Source organism: Erythrolamprus reginae, chromosome 12 (assembly GCF_031021105.1).
Source record: "Erythrolamprus reginae isolate rEryReg1 chromosome 12, rEryReg1.hap1, whole genome shotgun sequence".
NCBI lineage: Eukaryota > Metazoa > Chordata > Lepidosauria > Squamata > Dipsadidae > Erythrolamprus > Erythrolamprus reginae.
The window spans coordinates 615,244-640,641 of record NC_091961.1 but is presented as its reverse complement, the minus strand read 5'-3'; the positions used below and the strand labels follow the sequence as shown (position 1 = coordinate 640,641).

Genomic DNA, 25,398 nt, shown 5'->3' with positions numbered 1-25,398 from the left:
CTTTCCCGGTCTCACATTCTTCCGGCAAGCAACAAAGCAGAGCCAGAATGAAACAGATGCTTTTATTCATCCAACCGCCTGCTCAGAGCTGCAAACCTTCCAGCAGAGGGGGTGGGGGTGCGGGCGGAAGGGCAGCGTTTGGGGAAGAGGCCCCCCACGCCCGCCCCTCGGTCCCTGGCCCCTCGGCTGGCGGAGGCTAGCTGTAGATGGGGAGGAAGGAGGCCGCCTGGAGCCTCCGGAGCAGCTCCCTCTTCAGGGGCCCCTCCTCCACTTCCCACCAGCTGAACGCCGGGTCCTGCAATGCCGGCGGTGCCCGCTCCTCCTCCTCCGGCTGCTGCTGGGAGCCCTCGCCTCCGAGTGCGGCCACCACGGTCAAGCAGACGCCATCGCTTTGCCCCGGATCCTTGCCCAGGTGCTGCACGCCAAGCAGGCCCTGGGGGCGGACGGGCATCGCAGGTGGGGCCAGGCACCTCTGGAGAAGCTGTGGGAGGGCTGCCCCCAGCCTCTGGCCCGCCTTCGAGGGGCTGCTGGCGGCCAGTGGGAGGTGGGGGGCCCCCGCCGTCGTTTCCAGGAGCACCCAAAGGGAGCCGTTGTCCCCTGTGAAGAGGAGCAGGAACCTCTGGCAGACTGACCGGCAGGGCAGCTCCACGGGCAGAACCGGAGGGTGGCAGGGGCTGGCCTGGTGCTGCAGAGCCAGCTCCATTAAGGGCAGGATGTCCCGCGAGCGGAGGGGGAGGGCAGGGGTCTCCCGGTCCCACCACAGCGCCTGCAGGGACTCCGCGTCCGCCTGCTGCAGGGTCTTCAGGGTCCCACCTGCAGGCAGGAAGAGGAACCAGGTGAGTCTGGGAAGCGGGGGAGGGTTGGGGGCCAAGGCCTGGCTGCCTTGCCTGGGGGGGCGGCAAGGGCAGAGGGGGGCTGCTAAGGGGGAGGGGGGACCTGTGCTCGCCCACGGGGCTCTGAGGGCTGGTGGAGTCCAGCACAATTCTGCTGCACCTGGGCATGTAGTGAAACCATGCGTGGACATGCAGGTGCCCCTGTGTTTTGGCACAGTAACTGTGGAGTCTCGGGCAATTCCACTACTGCACCTGGGCAGGTAGGGAATCGTGCAAGACATGCAGTTGTGCCTGTGTTTTGGCACAGTAACCATCCAGTCGGGCGCAATTTCACTTCCTGCCGAGGTGCTGTAGCAAAATTGTGCTGGACTCCAGGGACGAGCACCCTCTGGACAAGAAGGAGGGGGCCTGGCAAAGGCCAGGAAGGAAAAGAGGCGACCCTGCAGGGACTCCCGGGGGGTGGCCCCGTGCCTCGGCCCAGCGGGAGGACCTCCACCCCCCCACCCCCTTTGCAGCCGCGTGCGCCCACCGGTGGGCCGGGCGAGGAAGACGAAGCGGATCCAGGCGGCCCCGCGCTCCTCCACGGCCAGCAGCGTCAGGGGCCGGCACTGCAGCCCGGTCTCCTCCTGCACCTCCCGCCGCACCGCCTCCTGCAGGCTCTCGCGGGGCTCCACCCGGCCGGCCGGCAGGTACCAGCGCCCGTAGCACTCCGCCTTGGCCTCCTGCATCACCAGCACCTGCGCCTGCGCAGAGACCGGGGGGGGAGTCAGCGGGGCGGCCCGGGGGCCTTGTGCGGGGGGGGAGAGGGGAGGGGGCGCCCCACCTTCTCGTTCAGCAGCACCGCCACCACCACGTAGCAGACGTTGCCCCGCAGGCGGGCCGCCTCCCAGGCGCCCGGGTCGTCGCTGCCCCCCGCGGACGCCACCGGCCAGCCCCCCCCGCCCAGCAGCGCCGCCACCTCCGCCGCCATCCCGCCCCCGCGCCGCTATTGCGCCTGCGCCGCCGCCCCGCCCCCCACACCCACCCACCCCCTCGTGCGCTGCCCGCAGCTCCGACGGCGCTTGGCCGCGATGCCACAGATGCGCCGGTGCCCAGAAGTCCACTAGCAATGCAGGGAAAGGGAGGAGGAGGACGAGGCCACTGGGGGTCATTTCATCCATGGCTGCGTGGTGGGAAGGGGCGTCCATAAGTGCCCTGATGCGCCTTTCGCCCCCTGTCCAATTGTCTTTCCCTTTTATCATATATATTCTTTCCTTCCCACCCACTTCTCTCCCTCTTCACTTCCTATCTTTTATATGTCACTTAATGTCTATTCTCTTTCATATGTATTGTATATTGGACAAAGAATAAATAAAAGATAAAATAAAAATAAAAGTTCGGAGAGAAGGAAAACGCTCGGAATGCAAGGGGGGGGGGTTCTCTTAAAACACATAAGGGAGTCTTCACGCATTCAGGGCGGCTGACAACAGGGCCAATGTGGTACAATCATAAAACAACTCAAATATAAATGTTAAAACTAGGAAACTCCATTTAAAAAGCCCCTCAATTCTATCCAGCAACATGCATACTAACCAAACACAAAGCCTTTCAGGCCAGGAGGGTGGGAGCAGTACGAACATGGGCTGGGGGGGGGGTTTGATTCCAGAGAGCTGGAGCTGCCACAGAGAAGGCCCTCCCCTGCAATCCCACCAACCTTCATTTCTTAGTCGATGGGACTCAGAGAAGGCCGACGCTGTGTGCTCTTATTGGTCTCTGGGAGGGATGTGGCAGGAGACGGTCCAGTAGGTCAGTGTTTCCCAACCTTGGCCACTTGAAGATATCTGGACTTCAACTCCCAGAATTCCCCAGCCAGCGAAAGTTGGGAAACACTGCTATAGTCAGGCCCTAAGCCATTATATTAATATTAATCTAATTATATATATATATATATATATATATATATATATATATATATATATATATATATATATATATATATATATATATTATAATATAATTAATATTATAGAACTAATATCAATGTAATCAATATTGTTATACTTTATTTCCTAAAAATATTCTGTACTCGGACAAGTGTTTAAAAACATAATTCTTATATGCTATAAAACAAATATTTTGAAAAGACAGGCGGGAGGCAGCACAAGAGGAAAACACACCTTTATTGGAAGACTAAAAAGGGGGCAGCAGTGGAGCCCCAGAGGGAGAACAGCGGCCGCTGTGGGGCAGGTGAGCGGAGCCAGCCGCAGACAGGGACGGGAGGGAGGGGATGGCCGAAGAGGCCATGGCTGCCAAGGTCCTGGGCCAATGGTCAAGGCAGCAGCTCCGCGCTCCCTCCGTCCTTAGCCTGGCCAAGCCCCTCCCAACAGGGGCCAGGGGCTGCTGCTCCAGGGGTCCCCAGGCAGCAACAAGGGGTCCAACACGTTCCTCTGCCCCCGGTCAACATGTTGGGATGCTCTGGCGCTGGGGAAATAAGAGCAGCTGGCGGGACCCCAAAGCCTCCGCCCAGCACCGGTGGGGGGACCCAGCTGGGGGCCCTGGCAGCCGTCGCCCCACCTGGGGAGCCTAGCAGTCTTGGTCCGGCACCTGCTTCCGGGAACGGCTTCGGACCCCCCGGGAAGAACTCTGCGGAAAGAAGGAAGCGAGCAGGGTTGGGAAGGAAGCGGCCAGCAAGCCCCCCCCCCCCCCCCGGAGCCCCCTCACTCACCTCTTTGGGTGGCAGCTTCTTCTTCCCCTGCCGAAGGCTGTGGCTCCTGGCGAGGGGCTTGGGAAGAGCGGGACCCTTGCGGCCGCCTCTCGAAGGGGCAGACAGCTCCGAGTCTGACCAGAACTCCTCCTCCACCTCCTCCTCTTTGCTGTCAGACCCCGGCTGCTGCACGGCTGCCCTGCGTCCTGCGCAAACGCATACCGCAGACTCAGAAATCAGCCCCTGGTCAACCTCTGATGCTTGACCGGAGCGAAGCATCGCACGCATGGCCCCCAGTTGCCACCACACTGGCTGTAACGTTTGACCAAGGGATTTGTTTTATACCCCACCTGTATTATTTTTCCCAAATAATTCAAGTTGGGGGGTGACATACGTAATACAGTGATCCCCCGCTCGTTGCGAGGGTTCCGTTCCAGGACCCCCCGCAACGAGCGGGTTTTCGCGAAGTAGCGCTGCGGAAGTAAAAACACCATCTGCGCATGTGCAGATGGTGTTTTTACTTCTGCAGCGCTAGCGAGGAGCCGAAGATTGGGGGCAGCGCGGGTGTTTTAAAACGTCGCCGCTGACATGGGGGGCTCACTAGCACCCCCCCAAACCCGGGTTGGGGGTTCGGGGGGGTGCTAGTGAGCCCCCCCAGGCCGGCTGCGACGTTTTAAAACACGCGCGCCGCTTCGCAGCTGTCTCCTGAAGCCGAACGCCGGCTTCAGCAGACAGCTGCGAAGCAGCGCGCGTGTTTTAAAACGTCGCAGCCGGCCTGGGGGGGCTTTCCAGCAACCCCCAAGCCCGGGTTGGGGGCTCGGGGGTTGCTGGAAAGCCCCCCCAGGCCGGCTCCGATCGTTTTAAAACAGGCGCGCCGTTCTCCGCTGACTCCTGGCGAACTTCCCGGGCGAAGGGCGGGCGAGCGGGTGCTGGGGGGGGCTTCGCCCTCCCGCCAGCAAGAGGGGGAAGACCCAGGGAAGCCGCCCAGCAGCTGATCTGCCCGGCGCCATCTACGCATGCGTGCCCATAGAAAAAAGGGCACGCATGCGCAGATGGTGTTTTGACTTCCGGGTTCAAAAATCGCAAATTACCCTGTTCGCAATGGTCGGGGACGCAATAACCGGGGTATTACTGTACTCATCTCTCCTATTTTCCCCATCAACACTCTCCCCCCCCCGCCCCCCGTGAGGTGTTCTGAAAAGGTGTGACATGTCCAGAAGGGTTTTTCATGGCTAAGCCGAGACTAGAACTCAGATCCCTGGTTCCACATTACATGAATTCTTTGCGAGCTGCACTGGCTTCCTATCGCTCTCCGGCCACAATTCAAGGTGTTGGCTATTACCTTCAAAGCCCCACCTGGCTCAGGGCCAGAGAACCTTCGAGACCGCCTTCTGCCACGTCCCTCCCAGTGACTGGTAAGAGCCCACAAACAGGGTTGGTCTTCTTCGGGTCCCATCAGCTCAACAGTGTTGGCTGGCGGCTCCGCAGGGGAGAGCCTCCTTTGTGGTGGCCCCAACTCTCTGGAATCAGCTCCCTCCTGAGATCCACGCTGCCCCCACCCTATTGGCCTTCCAGAAAGCCGCAAGGACTTGGCTTTTCTAACAGGCCTGGGGCCATTGACCTCGGGGGAGGATGGCTAGCGAGGTCGGCCCATGAATGTATGGATGGCTGCAATTATTCTAAATTGAAATGTTTTTCTGCGGATTCACGTTCGTTTTTGTTGTGAGCCGCCCTGAGTCCCTGGGGTGTTGGGTGGCATAGAGATATAATTAAATAGACTAAGACAAATGAACAGAGCAACCTCACTTGTGTAGGCCGGGCTCAGCCCAAAGGGATTATTGCCCCACAGTAACATTGCTGGCACAACCTGCGATACCTGAACACACACCCAGCGGGCGGCCTCACCCGGCCCAGAGAAGAGAAATGGCAGAGCTGCACCCAACGAGGCTCCGCTGCCAGGCAGGCCAGTTGGCTGACTTTCAAAGCAACAATGAAGTTACCGCGACCCCTCCACTAAGGGGCCAAAGGCAGCTGGACGGGGCCGTGTGGCTGAGCTTTGGGTCTTGCTCCAGAATGAAGGGCTCCTTACCAATTGGTCGCCGGCACAGCTCCTGCTCCTCCAGGTACAGGGGGTCGGAGTAATGCACCAGGGCGGCGTCTGGAGCTGAGTGCAGGTCCTGCAAACTGAAGCTGCGTAGACGACCCGCCAGGGCTCCCTGGCCCTAGAGGGGGGGAGGGGGGGACAAGAGGGGGGAGAGGGGTTGACTTGGGGGGTGGGGCATGGCAGCCCCTCAGAGGAGGAAGGCCCGTAATTTCCAGGCCAGAGAACACGCAGGGGAAGCCTGCAGAAGCCAGAGAGGAAGCCGAGCGGAGAAGGGAGGAAGTGAACCAGTGACCCATGTGGTGCTACAAGCTGAAAACAGGGCTGGGAGGAGCAGCCCAATACTGCCCAGTTGCCAAAGATGACCGGGGGTGGGAGGAAGGAATACCCCAAGGGCAGCCCCTCCCCTCCTCTCTCCTGGCAAAGAGGTCAGAGCAAAGGAGGGGGGGGACGGGCGGAGTGCTACTTGTGCAGCCACCTGGATAGCCGCCGTGGCTGCCACGTTGAGGCTCCTCTTCCCAAAGCTCACGAGGGTCTCGTAGCCACGTTCTTTGGCTTGCAAGATGAAGTGGTCAATCTCCTGCGGGAATTCACACACAATTGACCGGATCAGAGGAAGGGGCCCAAGAAGACGTCCCCTCTGCCCCGGGATACGCAGGCGCTCCTGTCACTCGGCTGCAGGGAAGGAGGGTGGGGGTTGTGGGGGGGCAGAAAGCCATGGGTGTCCCCCTCCCTCCCTCCCGTTCCTTGCCAGGCGCAGTGAGGAGGCAGCTCTTTCTGGGCCAAGAGTCTGGTCGCTGGGGATCTCGGTGAAAGGCAGGCAGCCCCTCCCAAGTTGCATAAGTGCACGCAGGCTCCGAGCCCCCAGCCCTTTGGAGGTGCAGTCGTGTTCCTTCTATGGGGAGAGAGGGGGAGAAGGGGGCCGGGGGCACCTGCCCTCCCCTCGCCCACAACAGGGGCCTGGAGACAGGAAGAGGGTTACCTTTTCTTTGCTGGACAGTGTGGGGTGCACAAACTTGCGGTACAAGAGGCTGGCCCCCTTTGTGTAAGGAGACAGGAGCCAGATCACAAAGGCCATTTTGATCTCATAGTAGAAGGGGAACCTGGAACCAAAGAGACGCGCGTGGAGCCGGCAGGTGGGCTCAGCCGACTCCGGCAACGGCTGCCCGGCCACCTGGCCCTTTTCAGAGCAAAGGAGGGTGAGGGGGCCCTTCCTGCAAACCCCGAGACGCTCAGGGAAGGGAAGCAGCCCCAGCTCCCCTTCGCTGCCGGACAACAATCATTTCAGCCACTGTAGGCAGCTCTTGGCCTACGACCGTTTGTTCAATACCAGTTGTGGCAGCACTGGATGAATTGTGGCTCCAACTGGCCTCAGGAGTTCCGGCCTTCCCAGCAAAGCCCTCCCACCCCCCCCCACAGGTCACTTGGCAACCGGTTCACATCAATCAATGAAAGCGACCAGGAAACCCGGAGCAAGAGCATAGACCCCCCTCCCTCTGGAGGCCTCCCCTCCCCCAGCCATCGAATCTCCCAACCAAGGATGGCTGGGCCCAACTTCCCTCTGGGCGTGCTCGGGCCGGTCCAGCCAATAATCCACCGGCTGCTTTGCCACATCCCATTGAGCCACAAGAGGTGGGCTGGGGATTGAAGGGGGGGGGGCACTTGACTTGTGTGGCTTATGGGAACTGAGCCCCCCCCCCGCCCTCATTTCCTTCCCCTGTCAAGTGGGGGAACCTTTATGGGGAGCAGAAACGTCAGGGGCTTTTTAAAAAGGTGAACAATACGGGTTATAAGTGTGGCAACCTCTGTAAACCAAGCACCGCTGGAGGAGGGCAGGCCCAGCGCCCAGTCCCGTCAGCAGGGGAAGCCGAGGAGGAGGCAGCGCAGGCCGGAGCCCCGGGAGCCGATGGGCAGGAGGCTCACGGACAAGGGGGGGGGGCACGGGGGAGGGGCTTGAAGGCCTTGGCCGAATTCAACCTGCTGCCCAGCCCCTCCCTGGTTCCCTCTGCGTGCAGCCACCCACCAGGAGACGAAGAGGTCGGTGAGGGTCTCGGTGGCCATGAAGAGGGCGAAGACCACCCAGTACATCATCCAGCGGACCTGCGGGGGGGGGAGAAGGGGGCGGGGTGAGGGGGGGGCTGCTCTTCTCCCCCTGCCCCCCCTCGTGGGCCCCTCCCCCGACCCCCCCCCCGACTCACGTACTGCCGGACGTCCTTGTTGCGCACGGCCTTGTAGGAGGCGTAGGCCGGGTAGAGCGTCCCCAGCAGGAGCCTGTAACGGAGCGGCGGCGTCAGGCAGAGCGGCCAGGCTCGGTAGGCGCCCGCCAGCCCCGCCAGCCCGGCCCGACGCCCCCAGCGCAGCGCCGCCGCCTTCGCCGACTCCAGCGCCATGGACGCCGCCCGCCCCGCCCGTTCGCCCGCCACCCGGCCCGGGACTCACTGCACGGCGCGGCTGAGCGCCCAGGCAGCCACCATCGCCGCTCCAACCGCCCGCGCGCGCGCCCATTGGCCGCCCTTAACCCCGCCCCCGCCGCGGGCGGCCCAATCGGGGCGGGGCCGCCGTCCGGTTTCTCCCGTTTGGATCTGGTCGGCCCGCCCCTCTTCCTCGTCACGTGACCCGCTCAGGCAGGCCCTCCTCTGAAGCAGTCTCGCGAGACCGTCGGGCGGGATCGTGGTGGGGAATGGGATGGGATGCTGGCTGGGGAATTCTGGGAGTTGAAGTCCAAATTTCCCTCAAGTTGCCAAGGTTGGGAAACACCGTCCTAGAGCATCTTCCTGCACTCCTGCCCCGCCGAGCCCCCTCCCTCCCCGGGTGGCAGCCCTGCCTCGGCCTCCCGGATTCCCTGGGGCACTTCCCCCCCCAACCCCCCCACGCTCCTTAGCTGGGACCCCTCCCTCTTGGCAGGTTGTGGGCTATGAGACCCCTCGGACTCCGCTGGGGTCGCCACAGGTAAGCAAGGCGGTCGGTGCCTCACGGAAGGGCAGCCCGGGCCCCAGTGGCCCTCACAACCCAAAGACCACCCGTGGCACGGTTCAGTGCAAGTCCATACATAATAATAATAATAATAATAATAATAATAATAATAATAATTATTATTATTATTATTATTATTATTATTATTATTTATTAGATTTGTATGCCACCCCTTTCCGAAGACTGGGGTGTGTGTGTGTGTAACTAAGGGTTTTTAAAACAAGCCCTTTGGCCTGTCCTCCCCTTTTCCGTGTGTGTGTGTGTGTGTGTGTGTGTGTGTGTGTGTGTGTGGAGCACCCCTCCCTCCCCATAAGGTTTGAGTTTTTCCTTCACAGGAGCTGCTTAATTATCTGTGTGTCCAAAGAAAATTCTGGAAGGTGGAGAAGAGAGTTGTGTGAGAGGAGGGGGCGGGGGGGGTTGAGCAAGGCCTCTCTCCCTCGAGGGCCTCCACTTCTCTCCAGGAGGGCCTCTCCTCGCTCCCCACCCAGCTGCGGCCGGAGGAAGAGGGCCCTTCAGGAGGTGTTTGCTCAGTTGCACAAGCCCATTTCAAGGGGGCTTCACTCAAGGGGGGGGGGCTGAACCCCTCTCAAGAGTTGCCTCACTACTTAACAAAGAGGCAGGCCCGGCCCCACACGCCCACCTGACTGGGGAGCCACCAGCCCTGCTGCCACAGAAAGCCCCTCCGAGAGGGGAGCAGGTCCTCCTCGGCCCCCAATGGACCTCAGCCTGCCTGCCCACAAAATGGGGGCCCGGCCTCTCCTCCTTGGGAGCCCCTCACTGCTGTTAGCAAACTGCAAGAGGATTTGAGAACTATTTTAATTAACACACTAATAAAGTTGCATTCAACAAAACTGCATTAATAATATGGAAGTGGAGGAGGAGCGGTGGCCGTTTCCAATCAGTGCTTTCAGTTCTGCAGGAAGGCCAAGAAGGGGGGGGGTCTCTTTCCTAGGGGTCCCAGCATGGCGCTGGGTGTGGAGACGGCAGCGTGTGGCAGAGACCAGGGCGATGCCCTCCAGGAGATGCCACCAGAGGGAGAGCCAGCTCAGCCCCTGCCCTCTCCATCGGGCCCCCCTAGAGAGGCCTTGGGGCAAGCCCCCTGCTCCCTTGGAGGCCCACCATGGCAGAAAGTAGCCCCAAGGGAAGGCCCAGCTGAACCGCCCGCCCTCTGGAGGAGCCACCTGGTCTTGAGGGCCTGGCAGCCCCCTCCCGGGGGACTCCGCAGTGGGGCAGGGCTGGGAGGTGCCAAGGGGGCCGGGCATCTCCACCGCCCCCTCCATTGGCTGCCTCCACTCACTCAGCCCAGAATAAAAGGGGCCCCGTCCCGGCCCTGGGATGCCTGACAGACAGATCACCATGTGGGCCCCCATCCTGCTCGGCCTGCTCTCCGGAGGCCTGGGTAAGCGGATGTGTGTGTGTGTACGTGTGCAGGGGGCCCTTGAGGGAGAGAGGCTCCCCGGCCAGGCTGCCACCATCCAGGCAGGCTGCTTAGTAAGAGGCCCCAAAATGGAAGTCCGGGCCCTTGGTTGGAGGCTGCTGCCTGGGCGACATTGAGGCTGACCCTCCCGCTCCTCAGGAGGAGGAGGAAGGGGGCTCTGGTAGTAGTAGTAGTAAAACTGGTGTGTGTGTGCGTGTGTGGAATCAATCAGAAGACCCTCATGAAGGATTGAGTGGTGGGGGGGCAAGTGACATTTGTTTTTGTTTTTATTGGCTCCCAACATTCTCTGATCTGACCCCTCAGTAGGAGACTTCATTGGGGAAAGCAAGGGGGGGGTTCTGAGGCCAGACGGGTGATGGGCAAAGGGTCCCCCGGAGCCCCTAAAGGTTTGGCCCAGCGGTGGGTGCTTCCTGCCTCCTCTGCCTCCATCACCAGGCTTTGCCGTCAAACTTTTACCCAGCCGCCGTCAGGTTTTCCAGGTCGACAGAATTCATCTTTGATTCCCTGTCTCTTCATCACAGGCTTTTACATTTGCAAAGGAAAAAATGGATGGCAAACGACTCCTTGATACGCTACTGCCCGTAAAATGAGCTTGTTCTATTTCATTTCTGCACCTGGGTTAAGATTGTTGGACCTTTTGTTTCAGACTAGCTAAAGGCTCAGTGGCTGAGTTGAATATATAAAGGTTTCCGAAGGAGAGGCCGTCCAGCCGCTGAGTGGCCCTGCTCCTTCTTGGCTCCTGCCACGTCACCCTTGGGGCATTTAATTTCCCTCTAGGAGACTGAAGTCGTTAGTGGGAAAGGGGTCAAAGTTCAACAGCGTAGGGTCCCATGAAATGAACTGGGAAACTTTGAGCCAATCAACCTCTTTTACGTAATCCTGTGATGGCAAACCTTTGGCACGGGGTCCCAGGTGGCATGAGCTGGGGTGACCCACAGCCCTCTCTGTGGGCACCCAAGCTCAGCTCCACCATGCACGCCCACGTTCCCCCCACTGGCCAGCTGATTTTCAGGTCACTGCCACACATGCACAGGGTTGCTGGGTGTGGGTGGGTGTTGCATGCACATTGCATTACGAGTGAAAGTGCGTAGGTGTGCTTTTGGCACAAGACATCACTGGCTTAACCTATTTTAGAGAACTGTTATGGAAGTCATATAAGCCTTTGCCCCGAACAGAAGGGTAGATTCGTGCATTCTATGTCTTCTGTCCTCACTGCACACAATCAATAGCTTCTCCTTCTCCTTCCCAGTCCTAACCAGTGAGATCCAGAATGAATGTGCCAAGGGAGCAGCATACTGGTGCAGCAACTTAATGACCGCTATCAAGTGTGGTGCTTTGGATCGCTGTGTCCAGACTTGGTGGAATCAAGCCAGCAACGAGAGTGTCTGGAACAGAAGCAGCAATGTAGGTATTGTGATGTTGTTAGCCATAAACATCATCTGTTAGTCCAGTGGGCCTTGCCCAAAGAGGGCCTCACACCTTTGATATGTAGACAAGTGACCGGTGTGTGTGTGTGGGTGCCATCTCACCCAAAATAGGAAAGAGAGTCCTTAAACAGATGGAGAATTACTTTATATTCACTTTAAATCTATTGGGTTTATAACGAGTCCGTTCATTGGCTAACATCATTTGATGCATCGGTGAACGGTCAGCAACATTAGCAGGTAGCATGCTATGACATTTGATATTCTTGTTAAGGCTCATCCTCATATTCAGGAGGTGGGTTTCTCACATTATAATGTGTTTGCAAGTCAGTGGAAGGTTAGGAGTCTATGTACAACGAAGGGGAGTCCGTGTCCTTGGCAATTTGAACCACTTCTTACCTCCATTCCTGGTGGAGACCCTCTCTGTTGCTTGAAAGACATCCTCACTTACCAGTGATATCAATCCAGGAAACTTCTAGTTACTGAAAACATTTATCAGAGAGTCCCTGCCCCCTTCTGCTATTGCCATCAATATACTATATTGGAATGGACATGGTAGATCCGCAGCAGAGGCCCTGGTCCGGTGGGAGGCAGCTGCATCCAGAGGTTGGGGAGGCACGAGAGACGTTCTGGAGGGACCCATCCTAGTTTTCCAGGGACTGAATAGAGAAATAGCCTTGAAAGATTCTGCTAATTGAATCCTGCAATACCTATAACTAGATGGTTGCTTTCTTAACTGGACCACCTCCAAGGGCTATCGGAATCCACGGGTCTCCTTGACCACCAGGGCAGGGAAGAGGATGGCTGGGGAGAGGCCTCCTTGGGGAAGAGGTTCTCAGAGGGTGGGTCCCTTTTTCTTCCAGGAGGACATGTGCGCAGACTGCAAGCAACTCATCTCCCTCCTGGTGCGCATGGCCAAGGAATCGGCCTTTAAGGTGACCAAGCAATCCCTGAATGTTCCAGCTCTGTGGGTAGGACACCGCCACCGCGGGAGTGCCTGCTATTCTCCCTATGTTTTTCCAGCCTTAGATGTGCAGGTCATTTATTTGCTCTTCCGGTCTCCAGAGGGGGTAAGGGCTGAACCTCCACTTGTCTGGAGTGGCATGGAGGTGCCGCTTGGGCAGGAGGTTGGCTAAAGACGTCCCTTCCAGCTCGGTTGCTGTCCTGCGGTCCTTCTATTGCATCAAGGTTTTCCCCACTTGGAAGCCGTGGGCAGAGCCAACCGATCCTGGCGGCTGAGGCTCCCAGCTCAAGAGGGTGGGGGTGGGGAATCGGACTCTTGTGCCAACCCTAGAACTCGTCTCTCGACAGAAGTCTCTCCAGGAGTATTTGGAGGCCGAGTGTACCAACCTGCCACTCCAGACACTCATCCCGCAGTGCCAGGCCTTGGTCAAGGACTACTATGCCCGTCTGATTGCCAGCCTGGAAAAACAACTTGTAAGTGGTTCCTCCCTGCCAATGGGCAGGTGACCGCTTCGTCCAGCCTGACAGGGCAAACAGTCTCTGGGTCGGGGAGGAGGGGGGGCTTCTCTCAAGAGACGCATTCCTGCAATGGCCGGGCAGCATCGGGCAGCCACTCGCGCTCCCCCGGGACACTGGAGATCCCATGCAAGAGACCCTCCCACTCCGGGCCCAGCCGTCCAGCTGCCTCCGCCGGCCCTTCCATAGGCCGCACCCTTCCTCCCCATCAGGATCCCGGCGTCATCTGCTCCCAGCTGGGCGCCTGTCCCGCTGACCTTCCAGGAAGCCAAGATGCCTGGATGTGGCTGCTCCGAGGGCTCCTCCCACAGCTGCCAGGCCAGAGGCCCATCCTGCCCGGGGGGGGCCACACGCAGGTAAGTGCCAAGGGCTTGGGCCCCCCCCTTTCTCAACAGGGTGGGGAAGGGGAGGCTGGGAGCAACGGAAAGCCTCCTGCATCCTTCCAAAGCCTTTAAACCCTTGGCAAAGACCAGGAGGCCCAGGGGACCCCCGGCAGGTGAGTGCAGAGGCAGAGGATCCAGTCCCACCCTGGGGTCCATGTGGGGAGGGAGTGGGGAGGGAGGGGTGGGTTCTGCTGCTGTGAGAGTGAGCAGCTCTCCTTTTGCTAGGAGTCCCCCGGGGAGGCCACGCTGCCCATCCCCCTGCCTCTCTGCTGGCTGTGCCGGACGTTTGTGGGCAAGGCAGAGGCGGTCATCCCCAAGGTAAGAGGGGCATCACCGGGTCTGCCATGCTAGCAGCTGCACCCTTGAGCGATCGGCCCCACTGTGCAGCCAGCAGCAGGGAAGCGGCCCTGGAAGCAAGCGGTGGGCGTGTTGACCCCCCTGCTCACCTGTCCCACCCTTCCCCAGGCCGCTATTGGCAAAGCCATGTCCAAACTCTGCTACATCATGCCCGGGGTTGTTGCTGGCATGTGCCAGTGCCTGATGGAGAAATACACGGTGATCATCGTGGACACCATTGTCAGCAAGCTGGGCCCCCGCCTGGTCTGTGGAATGATGCTCATGTGCACCTCCCAGGAGGAGAACTGTGGCCCAGGTACGGAGGAGGAGGAGGGGGCTCCCTCGCTTCCCCTTCCCTTCCCAGGCCGGGTAACGACCAGGCAACCCAGCAAGCGAGGGGCAGGTGGGGAGCGGGCTAGGCCACCCCCCTGCGCACACGGCCCCCACCCAGCCAGGCCAAGGGGTTCAAGAGGGAGGGGCCTGTGCCAAATGTTCCCTGGTCTCCCTCAGCACCTCTGGGACCTCCTCCCACTGAGTCTGTCTGTGGGGGGAGAGGCCCCGCGTGGCCTTCAACGCCTGCAGGGGGATTTTGCGCAGTGGGGAAGGGGCTGCTGCAGCGGAGGCCCCTCCAGGGAAGCCGAGGCTGGAAGGGGGCTTGTGTGGGGCCCCTGCCGCTCCCCCTGCCCTCTAAGGTCAGCAGCATCGCTTTGTGCTCCCCTGCAGAGAGCCTGTTGCCGGCCACAGCCGAGGGGTGTCGGGTGTGCCTAGCGCTCAGCGGCCAAGTGGCAGCCTCTCAGGTGGGGCCGGATCGCAGCAGGAGGGCCGTGGAGGCAGCCCTGTCCGGAGCCTGCAGCCCTTCCTCTCCCTCCTGGCCGCAGGTGAGGCTCCCGGGCAGGGACGCGGCTGGGCTCGGACGCTTAGCAGGCCCCTTTCCCGGGGGTGGAGGGGGGCAGAGCAAGTGTGGCACAGGCAGAGACACAATGGCACATGGAACAGGACCTGGCTTACACCAAGGCAAGGGGTCCCCAAACCACTATGATCCTGCCCTGCATGAAAACCAGAACCTCCGTCTTTGGTGACAACTGGGTCTTTTCCAAAAAGTGTTTTCACGGGCAGAGGGTTTGCAAGACAAACTAAAAGCAAAACAAAAACGAAGGAGAAATGTTTCCTCTTTTGCATTTGAGCCTCCAAGAACGGGCAGGCAAGGAGGGAGGGAAGGAGGGAGGGAGGACCCCGAAAAAGGAGAGAAGAAGGAAGAGGGGAGGAAGAGGAAGGAAGGCAGCCTTAGCCCTCGGCCACCAGCAGATGGAGGACGAGGGTTTGGCCCTCTCCCTGCCCTCGCCTTCCTCCACTGAGACAGCCGGTGCCCCCAGCCCCACCACACGGACACGAGAGAAGCCCCCTCCCTCCCTCCTCAAGGTCAAACACAACCCTGATGTGGCCATGAATGAAGTGGAGTTTAACCCCCTTGAACCAGACAGCCTGTGGCCATTTCCAATGGATTTCTTTCACCGCCTCTTAAGGTCTCCAACAGCGGCAGAGCTTCCAATGCTCTGGAAAAGTTCTTAACAATTCAGGGCAGCCCTTCAGACCACCCAGGGGTCCACCCTTTGGCCCTGGCCCCCACGCTCAGGTGGTGGGCTTGGGGGCAGGACACACTTGTCTCTCCAGCCGGACTCTCCTTTTGCAGTGCCACCACTTCATCTCCCAGCACCAGCCCAAGCTCTCGGCACTGTTGATGGAGCCCTGGGACCCCCAGACTACCTGCCAGGTAGGAAGGGGGGGGGGCAACTGACCTCTGCCATTCCGAGTCACCCTAAGGGGCAAAGCCATGGGAGCCAAAGCACAGGGTACCCACCCTGGGAAGACCCTGGACAGGTGTTCAGAATCCAAGCCTTCTGTTCTGGACAGGGGGAGCAAGGGCCCATTGGGAAAGGTCTCTGTGGGACTCCAGCCACAGAGCGTGGAAAGGGGCCACGGGTGGCCTGTTCTGGCCAAAAGGGGCCTTGCGAGCATTGCTCCGGAGGGGGCCGGTCGGTTCTTCCAGGTTCTAAAAGCAGCAGGCGTTGAATCCGAGGGCGGCTGCTCTTTCCTGCTCCTCCGGATGAATGAATGGGAGCCGATCCACTTGCAGAGAGCTGCTGCCTGCCGATGGGTGACCTCTGGACAGTGTTTCCCAACCTTGGCCACTCGAAGAGATCTGGGCTTCAACTCCCAGCATTCGCTGGCTGGGGAATTCTGGGAGTTGAAGTCCAGATATCTTCAAGTGGCCAAGGTTGGGAAACACTGCTGTAGGAGACAGGGCTAGCAGCATGGACAGACAGCTTTAAGGCCCCGAGAGAGACTTGCCCAAGACAGGAGGGGTGGCCGGTGAAGTCAGGCTGTTCCCCCTTCCTCTTGTGACGAGGGGAGGAGAGGGGGGTCCTCCTAGCCAGGTTACCCAACGGGGGGTCTCCGTTTCCTCCTGTCCCTTTGCAGGAACTGGGCGCCTGCAGAGCCGAGCAGCTGTGGCCAAGCTCCACTCCTTGTGCCCAGGGACCCACTTACTGGTGCTCCAGCTGGAGGGCAGCCGAGCAGTGCAAGGTGAGGACTGGGCCCTTCTCCTCCCCCAAGGCCGGCCACTCCGCACGGCCCAACAGGGGCAGCTCAGTCCCAGCATGAACACAGGAGGATGGATTCCCAATGGGTCCAGGGGGGCTAGGAGCCAGAATGCCGCAGTGGGGTGACGGGGGTCCCTTGTCTGGGGCCAGGATCTGATTCTCTCTCTCTCCCCCGACCTCCTCTAGGCTACTCGGCACTGCCAGGATCACGTCTGGCTGTAACCGAGCAAGGAGAGTCCAGCTGGAGGCAGGGTGGCCACCTTGACTGCTGAGAAGGAAAATATTAATCTCAACTATTAAAATTAACCTCCAGAACGCAGTGACCAAGTGTTTTCCTCCGGGGTGGAGTCCTCCCGGTTCGGTCCAGTATGTAGCCGTTGTGGTGGTGCTCCAGAGAACCGGTAGTGACAGCAATCGCTCTTAGATTTATATGCCGCTCCACGGTGCTTTTCCAACCCTCTCTAAGCGGTTTACAGAGACTCGGCCTCTTGCCCCCAACCACCTGGGTCCTCATTTCACTGACCTCGGAAGGACAGACGGCCGAGTCTCCCTTAAGCCTGGTGAGATTCGATCTGCCAAACGGGTGGCAGCCGGTGATCAGAAGTAGATTGCAGTAGTGCACTCAGGGGTCTCCAAACGTAGCCATGGGGCTGGCTGGGGGATTCTGGGAGTTGAAGTCCACAAGTCTTAATGCTGCAAACTATGGAGACCCCCACTTTCATTTGAAAAGCCTTAAAGAAGTTGCTGGGAAGCTTTATGATGGCAGAAACGAAACGGCATTCTGGGTCAGCTGAACCACAAACTGGCTAAAAGGATTCTTCTATGGTTCCATGGGGTTTGTGCAATATGGACTTTGTGTTTCTAAGAGTTTTTGGGCAGTTCCCATTGTGGCTCATGGGTCTTCAGTGGGGGCTGCTGCTTCCTCCGGCCCTACTGCTCTGCTCTGCCAAATCTGGCCGTGGGGAAACGTCAAAACAAACCACCTTGAATGGGATCTCTTGGGATCCACTTGCCTGCTCGTGTGAAGGAGGCCAAACGTCCGGCTCCCACTTTCTACATGGCCATTCTCTCTCTTGGGCAGGGGAGCGGAACGAGCAGGCCCCTGGTCAGCAGCCTGGTGGTTTTGCCCTGTTTCCCTGTGAGCCTTGTGAGGGACATTTTATTTGGGGGGGAGGGGTTGCTTTATTTGGGGGGGGGGGAGAAGCACAAACCCGGCTGACGCCAGGCACAGCACCAGAGGGTGCTTGAAAACAGCACAGCAAAGGCTGGAAAGGGCCTCAGAGGTCATCTAGTCCAACCCCCTGCTCCCTGGCAAAAGGGACTGCCAAATTGGCTGCACCCACCCAATCACATGACCACCCCCACCTGAAGCCACCCCCACCCCCCTGGTTTCCCTTGTGGAAGCTGTGATGGGAGTTCAAGACAAAACCCAGGGTTGAAGACCCTCGACACCTTCCTTTCATTACAGGAGGATTTCACCCTCACGAGACCGTTGAGAATTCCACCCACCTCTACAGAACCATTAGAAATACAGAGACATTTTGGGGAGGGGAGTCAGGGGTGAATGATTCCATGCAGTGGGTTGGAATCCATGGGGAACACGGAGTAATGTGAGCCAAGCCCCCTCTGCCTCCTTAAAGGAGCCGACAGTGACATTTTTGAGGATTGCGCAACTACAGCACGACACGGTCTGCCCAGGTGCGTCTGTCTCGAGCCCTGAGCACCCACGCACACACGGCCAAAGAACGGCCTCGGCCACCGGATTTTCAGGCGGAGAAAAAAGATGACTGGACCTTGGAAACCAAGCAAGAGCAGCAGAGCCCTCGTTTATTAGTCATGAAGACATGGACTTCTCTCCCAGGGCTGGGCCCCTCCCTCCCCTCGTCTCCCACCCCCACCCCCTGAGAAAGCAGGAGCGAGGGGAGGGGATGAAGCCTCCTTCACTTGAGTTACAGCCATCGCTTTGTCCCAGGGGCTGCTCAAGGCAACGCCGCCACCCGTGCTGGGGTCTTGGCTCGCGCATCCTCCAGTTCCAGAGTCCTTCAGGAGAGGAGACCTTCCCCACACAGCCCCCCTCAACGGTGCCCAGAGAGGAACAAGCAACCAGGCTGGGTCTTCCAATGGAGGGTGTTGGTTTCATGGCAGGCGGAGGGGAGCGACCCCAGGAGCCCCCTCCCTCCCTCCCTCCCTGTCCCGGGGAAGAAGCCCTTGCGAGAGGGTCAACCACTCCACCCTGGTGCTGGGCAGAGCTTCTTTCCTGGTTTCCGCCTATCTTCAAAGAATCTCTTCCCATTTAACCAAACATGGACGTGGTGTTTAACACAAACCTTCTGTGGATTGGATGCCTCGCTGGAATCCCACCTTCCTTGGGGGGGGGGGGGGGGGGAAGCAGCAGGAAAACAGCAGGGGGGGTGGGCAGAGAGGAGCGTCTGTCTCCCTGCAGAACCTCCCCCCAAATGGAGGGCGAAGGAGGGCTGATGTGCTTCTGGTAGCCAGACGGGCCGCTTGCTGGGAGGGGGGCGCTCAGGACCGCCGTGCCAACAAGGGCCCCTCCAGAGGCAGAAAGGAAGGGGCTCCTCCGAACAGCCCCCGGCCCTTGCAGCACCGCTCCTGCCTCCAGCGGGGCCTCTTCCGCCCGCCCCTCCCCTTCACGTCCCTGGTGGGGGTCTCTCTTCCTGGCTGTCTCTCCTTCTCCAGATCTATGGGGACAAAGCCGAGTCAGGGGGAGGGCGCCCGCTATTGGCCTGGGGGCTTCTGGGGGGGGGCGACAGGAGAGCGAGTGGGCCTCACCTGGATGTAAGCCTCAGACAGCGTGATCATCTGCGGGAGGATGTCGGTCACCTGCAGGTCCTGCAGCTCATACCACTTGCCCGTGCCCTGCAAGAGTCCGGCCCAGGTCAGAGGTCATCGCCCAGGAACAAGAGGGTGGGGGCCCGGGGCTGAAGGCTGCCCATCCTGGGGGGGGGGGGGGAGCCCACAACTCACGTGATGCAGCACATGGATCCGGTAGGCCCCTTCGGTGGGCTTCCCATCATGCACGATGTTTGCGATGAGGTCGTAGATGGTGTTCTTGTGCACGGCCTGCACCTCCTCGGACAGGTATTCCCGGAGGTCGACGTTCCTACGGCAGGAGAGGCGCCAGTCAGGCTCCGAGGTTCCCTTCTCCAGGGAGGCAGAACCGGCTTCGGGGGCCAAGGCAGCCCAGGGGCCCTGTCCGTATATTTGTGGCTCCTCACCACTACACTAAAAGGCAGGCCTGGAGCCCTCTCTGCAGTCCCTGGAGGCAGGCGGGGGTCAATGTGGGGGGGGGGGCTGCTTCCCAAAGGGAGAGGCCCCCGCCTGGCCCGTCTCCTGCCCCTTTCGGGCACACCCGCGGGCGGCTCCCCCACGGACCGACCTGCGTGGCTCCCACCCGGCCGGCCCTTCAAGCCCCAAGGTCAGCCCTCGGGCGTTTGCCAAGGGGGCAGCGCTGCTTCTCCTGGGGGGTGGGTGGGTGGGGGGTGGGCACACGCACGTGATGGGGAAGTTGACGATGGTGGGGTTCTTCTCCACGAAGAAGTTGTTCTTGGTGAACCTCTTGATGCAGAAAATGAGGTACGGGGGCAGCTGGGTGAGCTGGAAGCGCTTCAGGAAGTTCTCCTTGTAGGTCTTGTACTCCTGGGGGGGGGGGGGGGCAAAGAGATTCGTCCCCTTCACTTCCCCCGGGAAGCCAAGGCCTCTCTGGCTGCAACGGCCACGCCCTGGTTTATGCCCACCGACCACCACGGGCTGCCTGCCTGCCAGCCGTAAGCAGCCGCTCTCCAGTCCATGACCGCCAGCGATGGTCTCGCATCCCAGGGAGACAGGGACTCGGCCGTGGGGTGCTAACGGGAGAAGGGCCCAGGCCAGTGTCCCCAGTGTCCAGGAGCGCCCCTCCCCCTCACAGTCAACCCAGACCCTGTTTTGGACAGACCCAGAGGGGAGCCCCATGGAGCAATGCAGGGGACGGGGCAGCCCGGAGGGTCCAGCCCTTCTGTTCACCTGCTCCCCCCTTCCCTGCGAGGAGGAGGAGGAGGAGGGGGAGCAAAGGGGCTCTGGATACAGGATCTTCCGTCTCCCTGCTTGCATGGGAAAGGCTGCCCCCCCTCTTCCCCCCCCCCCAGTCAAGGTAAATGGGCGGAGGGGGTCTGTCTCTGGGGCCGCTGGTGCTGCCTGGCCAAAGAGGGTCAGGGCCCCACTCAGACCAGGGGAGGAGTCACCTTCTCCGTGATCCCGTTGAACTTGGCCAGGATGTTGAAGAGCGGGACCTGGGGGATGATGAGCTGCTCCTTCTCGTCCTTGTAGAGGGGGGCCGTGGGGAGGTCCAGGGTCAGGTACATGAAGGTGGACTCCACCATCTTCTCCTGGTACTCGTCGTTCTGCAGCAGCTGCTCCTTCTCCTCTGCAGGCTGAAACGGAGCAGCACCGTGAGGGCCACGCAAGCAGAGGGCCAGGGGGGCCGGGCCTGCCCCAGAGACGCCCCAAGGAATTTGGGGGGGAGGGGCCCTGGCTGGACCGGCAAAAGGGCCTTCGGGTGCCCAAGCGTAGGGGTCAACCTCCAGCGTGCCTAGGGATGGGTGGCGGAGGCCCTGACTGAACCGCCCCAGAGAAGGCAAGCGTTCCCCCTTTCCCACTTGGGGGCTGCGTCCCCTGGGTCCCTTCTGCAACTCCGCCCCCGACTCACCAGATCAGGGTGTGGCAGTTTCTTGGTGAATATCCGCATGGAGCCTTGAAAGACATCGGTGACAATGGCTGCAGACCAGAGGGGAGAAAGAACACAACTTTGTCACAGCCCGACATTCCACGTTTTTAACCAACAGTTTCTACAATGACTTCAGGGTTTTTTCAAGGCGCCAAGACATCTATTTTTAACAGTCTATGTGGACAAAGAGAGAGACAGAGGTCACGTTTCCCGGTGGGTCTACCAATTGGGCCCTAGACGAGACTCTGGCAGTTCTTCCAATGAAAAGGTCCGGAGCGCCAGAGTCAATACAATGAACATGTGAAGTCCGGCAATGGCGTTGTGGCGCGACCAGATCACCGTCCCTGTGCTGCTTCTTCCTGTTTGTGGGCTCCGAATGGAGGGAAAGCCGCCTTGCAGGGGTGGCAAAGCTAAGGGGGGGCGAAACGCCCTCCGAGGTCGGAAGCCTCCTCCCCCCCCAGCTGCAGGGGGATCGACTCTGGGGAAACTCCGAGAGGACCACGTCATTTCCTCAAGAGGGCCGTGGCTGCTTCCGGAAGTTGCTCTGAGGGGGGCTTCCTTCTAAACCCCGAAGGTTTAGGCCGTCTGGCAAAAGGTTACGTAACCTATCAGACACCCCCCACTCACTCTTCTTCTTCTTCTTCGTGCCCCCGAGAGCCGAGTGCAGGGCATTCAGGAACCAGGAGAGAAAGTCCACTCCATCCCCTGCAAAGAACGGGAGGGGGGGCCGTGAAGAGAGGGGCTCCTTCTTAGTGGGCATCACCTGGGCCTCACTCTGGGCTCCGTGGCTAAAGCAGAACCCCCTCCCCCCGAAGGAGACGCTGCCGGGGGTCCAGCTTTTCCAAAGCGGATCATGCGCAGAGGAAGGCTGCTCCCCTCCCGCCTACTGCCGGCCCCACTGGCCCTTTGCTGCCCCTCGCGCGTCTAGATAGCCAGGTGGTCCAGAGGGGCTCACTGTGGCCAGAGGGCCGTGTTCACGGACCCTTCCGGGCTCTTCTCCTTCCCCCCCCCCTCCCCTGGCAGCCTCTCACCCTGCTTGGTGATCTGGAAGTTCTTCTTGCTGCACAGAACCACTGCTTGCAGCATCTCGTGGGGGGAGACGTGGGCTTTGAAGTTCCGGGGGTTCCACAGCTTCCTCATCAGCTCCCCAAACCTCTGGACCAGCAGGAACATGATGTCCCCTGGAGGACGCTTGATGCTCCTGTAGTTCTCTTCCTCCAGAAAGTAGTTCCGCAGCGGTGGCACGTTGGACAACGCCTGCACCAGACACACACACACACACAAAGGCAAAAGTGGGAGTGGGCGGCCTTTAGATTAATTAATTTAAATGAAATGCACTTAGGATGTTTATATTGTTTCTTTTGTATGCTGTGAGCCACCCCGAGTCCTCGGAGAATGGCGGCATATAAATCCAATGAGTGAGTGAGTGATGAAGCCTGGACATTCAACGGGGGGAGTTCCAGGCTGGGGTTGATTACTGGCTTGAGGGTGGCCTCCACCTCCACCCACCCCCGGTCCTGCTCCCCACCCGTCCGTCTTTTGTGATCATATTGATGGGTGTGTGCTGTGAGGTGGCGGTTGCACTAGAAGACCCCCAAGGGGCCTTCCAACTCTTATTGTCCAGTTAAGCAACGTGCTCTCTAGGTGTTTATGATCTTCCTACAGCTTTCCCTTGCTTTTCACTTAGGACATAAGGGTGAGGATTGGTCATAAAGTTACTTTTTCATCACCACCTTAGCCGTGAATGGTCACTAAACGAAGCAGTCGCTAAACAAGGCCTGCCTGTGTTATGTTCTATTGTATTATATTGAGGGAGCTCTTTTCACTTCAGAGAGGGCAGAGTACCTGGAGGACGGCATTGGCATAGTCGTTGGCCTTGATGTTGTTCAATCCCACAATGCCCGGCAGGTACGTGGTGCCATCATAGGCACGGGAGAGTTTGGCCTGCCTGTCCAAGTTGGTGATGTGCTGCTTGGCAAAGGTCGGCTTCAGTACGTACTGGACACGGGGAGAGAAGCAGCAAGAGAGGGGAAGGGCGGCTGGAGGCCTCGGGCCAGCCACCAAAAGAGACCGGCTCCCCCCCACCTCCACAGTTTGCAGTGTAGAAATGCAGCATTGCAATCCTGGGCATGACCTCTAGGTTTGGGGAACCTCCCCCCAGCTGCCCTTCTGCAGCCATAGAGGGTGGCGTGAAAGTCTGTAAAGATTATGAGCTGAGCTGGGCATCCCCTCCCCCCCCTCCCCTCCCCTCTTCACCAGAAAGCCTCTTACAGTGATGTCCTCAAGAGAAGAGTCAATGATCTCATAGTTGTCAGGCAGGCAATAAAACTTCAAGGTGTGAAGGTTGAGGAACACATGATGACTGAACTGGACACTGTGAATGTAAGCATGGGACTTCAAGCCACGACCTGCGGAGAAGACAGGAGGCAGAGCAACCCATCAGCAACAACTGCCTAAAAACAAGCAGGGAGGGAGGGAGGGAGGGAGGAAGTCATGTCTTGTGGGGAGGGGATCAATTGTTAGTGTCATCCGGCCAAGGCTGCTGATTGTCCCCCAATATTTTGATCTCTCAGCCCTTATGCAAAAGGATGGGAGAGGCTGCATCTCAAGTGCTGGTCTCTCACTCATGCTCATCAAAGGGAGGCAAGACACACACATCCCAGATATTATGTACAAACTTTTTCTGCTAATCTGGTCAAGAATCACAGGTCTGTTTCTATGCCAACTATCAGACAAGAAGAAGGGACTGAAACGGGCTTACCTTGGAAATACTTCCCACACACCAAACAAGCATAGACGTTGATATGTGAGAGTGAGATTGAACACAGCTTCTCAAAGTCAAAATCCAGGACGCTCCTGCAGTGGCACAAGATGGGATTCTTAACAACATACAACCATCAACACCATGCCAGATGTAAATAATGCATTACAGGAAAATTCAAGGACCTGATAGATGTAGAGGGAAAAAACACTGACTCTACCACCACCTCGTGATGGCCGATCCTCTATTTTAAAATTAGGGGTGACCTTTCCTCTCTCGCCTTAGTATTTCATGTAGTAAAACATTGTTTTTCTGCTAAAGACCTGGGAGGAAAGATTTAAAGCTGAGAGAGGAAAACTAGAGATTTTTCTCCCACAGGCTGTTTCCTTAAACTGGAAATAATATTAAATATGTTCTATATGTAATACTGGTATTCTATAAACTTATGTCGCTCTCTAGTCCTCTTGCCTAATTTAGATTCTTTAATTTGTTTCTGCAAAAGAAAGGGACCTTTGTTCACAAGAAAGGTATTCTTGAAGAGAAAAAAGTTGTTTCCATTTACACAAACATTTGATTCTCTGAAATCTGGGAAGGAGGAAATAAAACACTCAGCCTCTGCTATCAACCCAGAAGCTGAAGGCAGGAGGTCTCAGAGAGCGCAACCCACTCTGGAGTTCTTCAGCCCCTCTCCCTAGCAAGGGGAGCCCTTTCACCAGCGCCACAGTGACAGGCCGGGGAGGAGGGAGGGAGAAAGGAGGGGGAACAACTGCAGATACTGGGCAGTGGGGCAGGAGCCAGACCAAAGAAGTTTCCCTCATTTCCTGAGGAATCTCCACCACAGAAAAGGGATAGGAGTCGGGGGGGGGGGCGAGGCATTGGGGGACGGGGACCCAGGAGTGTTGCTGCTGACTGTTTGTCAGGGGCTTCCCGGTCTTTCGCAGGAACCGTTTGCTAGGGGGTGTTTGTGCCACAGGAGGCTTCAGAGGGGGCACTAAACTGGCTGTTTCCTGACCGGTTTCTTCAGTCTCTGCATTTTGGGTACAAATATCCATTCCCTGGATCCCCCCTCCCCCAACAACGGTGGGGCCTTCATGGGAGGCCTATAACTCAGATGGGCAAGAGAAAGCGCCGCTTCCTTTCCAGACTGACTTGTTGATGGTGTCCAGGTAGGGACAGTGCCTGCTCCGCCGGTCTTCCGGGTCAAAGCGGCCGTACTTGACTGGAGAAGGGAAAGAGACGAGAGACACTCGGCATGAGGACGGAAAGACGCCCGTGGGGGGGGGGAATCCCGCGTGGCCCGCCCCGAAGGCCCCACCAGAGAGCGAGCGTGTGTGTGGGTGTGAGGGGGGGTCCCCGCGCCCCCTCAACCGCGCCCCATAACCCCGGGAGGGGCCACCTGTGGGCGCCGCGCCCTCCTCCTCGTCCTCCTCGTCCTCCTCGTCGGGCTCCTGCTTGATGGCGACCTCCTCGGGGGGCTCCCGCTTCATCCGCGCCCAGCCCAGGGCTCCGCGAGAGGCGCCCGCCGGGCAGCCCGGCCACGACTGCGGACTGCGAGGCTCCCGCTTGACGCGCGCCGCCGCCGCCGCCATCTCCGCCGGCGCCAAGACGCCGCTCGGCGCGCCCTGATGCCGTCACGGGAGGAGGAGGAGGAGGAGCGACCGCGCGCC

General features: G+C 59.2%; 4 protein-coding genes across 15 annotated transcripts; 1 reads left to right on the top strand and 3 right to left on the bottom strand.

Moving 5' to 3' along the window:
• Window positions 1-43: 43 nt before the first annotated feature.
• Window positions 44-1,750, bottom strand: NUDT18 (nudix hydrolase 18). Its single transcript, XM_070765894.1, has 3 exons — window positions 1,657-1,750; window positions 1,363-1,576; window positions 44-813 (listed from the first exon to the last, which is right to left on the bottom strand). Exons 2-3 carry the CDS (start codon window positions 1,559-1,561, stop codon window positions 197-199), a joined length of 816 nt encoding a protein of 271 aa, XP_070621995.1. The 5' UTR covers window positions 1,562-1,576; window positions 1,657-1,750; the 3' UTR covers window positions 44-196.
• Window positions 1,751-2,974: 1,224 nt separating this feature from the next.
• Window positions 2,975-8,211, bottom strand: LOC139175055 (receptor expression-enhancing protein 4-like). Of its 3 annotated transcripts, none has more exons than XM_070765889.1 (8): window positions 8,057-8,211; window positions 7,816-7,888; window positions 7,641-7,717; window positions 6,600-6,720; window positions 6,096-6,197; window positions 5,606-5,738; window positions 3,538-3,722; window positions 2,975-3,455 (listed from the first exon to the last, which is right to left on the bottom strand). In XM_070765889.1, exons 1-8 carry the CDS (start codon window positions 8,089-8,091, stop codon window positions 3,396-3,398), a joined length of 786 nt encoding a protein of 261 aa, XP_070621990.1. In that variant the 5' UTR covers window positions 8,092-8,211; the 3' UTR covers window positions 2,975-3,395. The 3 variants fall into 3 exon arrangements, with proteins under 3 accessions (XP_070621990.1, XP_070621989.1, XP_070621988.1); XM_070765888.1 differs by having other exon boundaries at window positions 7,820-7,888; window positions 8,057-8,198; XM_070765887.1 differs by lacking the exon at window positions 8,057-8,211 and having other exon boundaries at window positions 7,816-8,007.
• Window positions 8,212-8,255: 44 nt separating this feature from the next.
• On the top strand, window positions 8,256-16,565 carry SFTPB (surfactant protein B). Of its 9 annotated transcripts, XM_070765883.1 has the most exons (12): window positions 8,308-8,362; window positions 8,522-8,566; window positions 11,278-11,432; window positions 12,316-12,423; window positions 12,767-12,889; window positions 13,144-13,287; window positions 13,540-13,632; window positions 13,780-13,966; window positions 14,374-14,528; window positions 15,341-15,421; window positions 16,129-16,233; window positions 16,437-16,565. In XM_070765883.1, exons 3-12 carry the CDS (start codon window positions 11,340-11,342, stop codon window positions 16,470-16,472), a joined length of 1,125 nt encoding a protein of 374 aa, XP_070621984.1. In that variant the 5' UTR covers window positions 8,308-8,362; window positions 8,522-8,566; window positions 11,278-11,339; the 3' UTR covers window positions 16,473-16,565. The 9 variants fall into 9 exon arrangements, with proteins under 9 accessions (XP_070621985.1, XP_070621986.1, XP_070621983.1 ...); XM_070765884.1 differs by having other exon boundaries at window positions 8,256-8,566; window positions 12,316-12,387; window positions 12,764-12,889; XM_070765885.1 differs by having other exon boundaries at window positions 8,278-8,566; window positions 12,316-12,387.
• Window positions 16,566-18,044: 1,479 nt separating this feature from the next.
• USP39 (ubiquitin specific peptidase 39) lies at window positions 18,045-25,349 on the bottom strand. Of its 2 annotated transcripts, XR_011560464.1 has the most exons (14): window positions 25,128-25,349; window positions 24,881-24,950; window positions 23,732-23,826; window positions 23,242-23,378; window positions 22,816-22,968; window positions 22,002-22,227; window positions 21,598-21,675; window positions 20,953-21,020; window positions 20,489-20,677; window positions 19,765-19,907; window positions 19,236-19,371; window positions 19,041-19,127; window positions 18,186-18,949; window positions 18,045-18,125 (listed from the first exon to the last, which is right to left on the bottom strand). XR_011560464.1 is itself a non-coding variant. In XM_070765875.1 (13 exons), exons 1-13 carry the CDS (start codon window positions 25,318-25,320, stop codon window positions 18,899-18,901), a joined length of 1,626 nt encoding a protein of 541 aa, XP_070621976.1. In that variant the 5' UTR covers window positions 25,321-25,349; the 3' UTR covers window positions 18,045-18,898. The 2 variants fall into 2 exon arrangements, 1 of the variants encoding a protein (XP_070621976.1); XM_070765875.1 differs by having other exon boundaries at window positions 18,045-18,949.
• Between the last annotated feature and the right edge of the window lie 49 nt (window positions 25,350-25,398).